At 38.5% G+C, this 3,213-nt stretch overlaps 1 protein-coding gene across 2 annotated transcripts in view; it reads right to left on the bottom strand.

Annotated features, from left to right (window-relative positions):
• Positions 1–324: 324 nt before the first annotated feature.
• Positions 325–3,213, bottom strand: part of fgd6 (FYVE, RhoGEF and PH domain containing 6) — a 20,511-nt gene continuing 17,622 nt past the window's right edge. For both annotated transcript variants that reach the window (XM_032505605.1, XM_032505606.1), the window contains exons 17-21: positions 3,064–3,166; positions 2,750–2,844; positions 2,514–2,642; positions 2,280–2,428; positions 325–1,389 (exon numbers count right to left, since the gene is read on the bottom strand). In XM_032505605.1, coding sequence (XP_032361496.1) covers positions 1,347–1,389; positions 2,280–2,428; positions 2,514–2,642; positions 2,750–2,844; positions 3,064–3,166 — 519 coding nt within the window. In that variant the 3' untranslated portion in view covers positions 325–1,346. The remainder of the gene's footprint in view (positions 1,390–2,279; positions 2,429–2,513; positions 2,643–2,749; positions 2,845–3,063; positions 3,167–3,213) is intronic.

The raw sequence follows: 3,213 nt of genomic DNA, 5'->3' as shown, positions 1-3,213 counted from the left end.
GGACCTTCTTGCTGTGAGGCCACAGTGCTGGCCATTGGGCCACCATGCTTTACCTTTTGCTTACCTTTTAGTAGTTCTTTAAACTACAAACCTCGAGTACCCTGGCTAGACAGTGAGTAGTCATGCGAACTGGATGCTTAAATGTCATTATTTGGTGAAGAATGTCAAACAGAGCATCTATATTATTACAATTCATCTCAAAACAGGAGATATACTGTACGGCACAGTTTCTGCAAAATTAAAAATGTTTTCTTCCTTTTGAGCATTTCCTTAGAAATATAGTTCATGCATACTTTCCACAGTATTTGCCCATAAAAAAATCCCCTTTTTAATTTAAAAGGATAATTGTTGGAAACATATTTCCTAACAAACCCTGACCTCCAGCCTGTGCTTTACAAACAAAAAATACATTTTCCTATTTTATAAATATTAGCTTTTGGCTTTGATATAAAAAAAAAAGGTAAATGTTGCTCTTTTATGTCTATACACCGTTTTACCCGTTAACCATATCTAATGTGGCTGAACAGGCAAAAAAAATATTTTAATTGTATAAAAAAATATCTACATTATTCATGACATTTCCAGTTTTTTTTCCAGGATGCTGTTTCTTTAACCCATCACTTAAATGTTTCGTATGTAAAATTTAAAAATACAGGTGTAGCCAGAGACCAGAGAGATCAACCTAGAGAGCAGACTATCAACTTCCTGTTTCTTTGTAGAAGCTGGATTTTCACAGTAAAATCCCACCTTGTTACAACATTAAACCCTTAAACACACATCAATGAGACTTTGCATCCATGATACAGATTTTTTTTTCCAATTCTACGTTTAGATTTTGCTTTGACCAAATGACACGGTAGGTTTTATTAAACTACTGAGAAGGCGGGCTGTTGTGTATATTTTGTCTCACACAAAAAGTAGCTCCTTCATCCATTTACGGTAAAATAATTCCCAGACTTCCTAGGATTTCCGAGGGCTTTAAATATTCCTGACAACTGTTCTGTCTCCCTTCCACACACACGCACGCACACACACACACTCCTGGACTTGACCTTTGACCCACAGCTGTGACAAACGATTAACTCTGACCTCGGCTGAGCATCAGCAACGTTAGCTGTTGTTGGTAGAAAATATGTTGAGAGAAAAAGAACCCAGTTCTTTGAGGGAAAAGCAGTCCGGTTTCCCACGTGCAGTGAATGTGGCGTTCTGCAGTGGGTTTCTGTTGAACGGTCCATCGGGACTCCTTCCTGAGCTGGTGACCCCTGACCTAAGATCAATCAGGGGTCGTACGTTGTCTATCTACTGGCTCCGGGGCTGTGATGCGACTCCGCTGCTGTAAAACCAAATCACTGTTCAAGAATCATTGCCTCTTGGAAGGCTTCAATCCATCTACAGATAAAAAATACACAACAGAACATTAGCTACAAATTGAAACAAACACATTCAAATGACCAATCCTATACCTTTACTAGGTAACATCATTTAAAGTTATAATGGTATAATATATTAATAGAATATAATATCAAGAGTTTCATAAAAGAAACCATAATGAATCCTTTTTTATCGTTATAATAAAATCGTAATATAATTTCTGTATATGCATATATGTAGATAGATACATTTTAGTGTCATTAAATTTGTTTTTTTTACAGAGTGCATTATGTGGGCCTCCTGAAAATAGATACATTTACTGTACATTCAACCAAAAAACATTGCAGAACACATTAATAATTATTCGTCTATGTATCTGTATCTGTATCTTTCCACAGTGTCAGAGCTGTATTAAATTACTGCGAATGCAAAGCTAACATTTCCTACTGCTGTTTCACATTAAAAGCATTCACCTGGTGACACATGTACCTTTTATTGTGAAGCAGTCACAAGAAATGCAATGTATTTTGCTTGATTATTTTTCGACAGTGGATGCGTCCTAAATACTGCAGGGAGTAATGGAACAAGAGCCTGCACACCCCTGCAACTCCTCAGCAAGGTAACCAGCTTCACTGTGTCCTACTCTGGCTGTGTGCAGGATGTAATCAAATCGCAGCTATAGCTTTTATTGACTTCTTTATTGAAACAATGTGTGTTTGTTTGGCTGCACTGTAAACGGGGAACCCCAGCTGTATTTCTAAAAATGTAGCTGCTCATCGAGTGTTGGCTGTCGTATTAAACTGCACCTGCTAGTACCCCGATAAACACTGGGGTCGCAAAATCAACCACGATTAAATTGTTACAGGATTACAAATTGAAGGCACTGTCTTCCATAAAAATTCAAATACCTTTGTGCGGTGGGGATGTCGTCAGCTTTAAAGATGTAAAACAGCGTATTTTTGTGATACAGCTTAAACTGCAGCTTCTGAGCCGGGCCGTTCTTCTCCTCCCTCAGGAAGAAACCGAGCAACGGCTGACTCTCCAAAGCTGCAACATCCTGGAGAGAGAAATAATTACTCAGCCAAAAAGGTATAAAAGCTATACAGAGTTAAGTAAAACCAAATAATCAATAGTGGGAATACCTCGCTGGCAGCGTAGGTGTACAGGACTTTATTCTTGATGACGAACCACAGCCTCTTCCACTGCTTTTTGTTGCCTTTCGACCTGTTTAAGTAACCGCTCATGGAGGAGTTCTCAGTGTTGGCGGACACCTGGAAAAACAGCATGAGAAAAACAAATAACCTCACATGCTCGCTACACATGAGATGCTAAAAATGAACCCAAAACCTACTAAGGACATGTCATTTATGTTCCTTGCCTCTTTTAGTGCAGCAGGAATCTTCTTCTGTTTTCTAGTGAAGGAGAAAGCTCCAGATTTGATAGGAGAAACTGATGTTGAGGCACAGCGGTCACCTAAAAAAAAGAAAGAAAAGTAAATTAACTAAAACCATTTGGTTCCATCACAAGTAAATATAAGTCTAGTGGTATTCAGATATATTTTTTTATTGTCAGTATCATCAACAAATCCCAGGAAAAGACCAAAACAAACATACTTGCTAGTAGATACATTCATTATTGTTTTTTTTGTCTTGTTCTTTAAATATGATGAAAGTGAAATCCCTCTTTGCTTACTATTCTCCTGCAGCTTGACAAAGCAGTGATCACACACACGTGCCGGCTGGTTCTTCAAGTACTCTAGGTAGTACTTATTGGCAGAGCAGGCCTGGCACACCACCTGTCAGACACATGTGTAACTGCGATGAGAAGGCGGTTAATGAAACA

Source organism: Etheostoma spectabile, chromosome 23 (assembly GCF_008692095.1).
Source record: "Etheostoma spectabile isolate EspeVRDwgs_2016 chromosome 23, UIUC_Espe_1.0, whole genome shotgun sequence".
In the NCBI taxonomy this organism is placed as follows: Eukaryota; Metazoa; Chordata; class Actinopteri; order Perciformes; family Percidae; genus Etheostoma; species Etheostoma spectabile.
The sequence above is the reverse complement of the archived record's forward strand: the minus strand, read 5'-3'. Positions and strand labels throughout refer to the sequence as shown.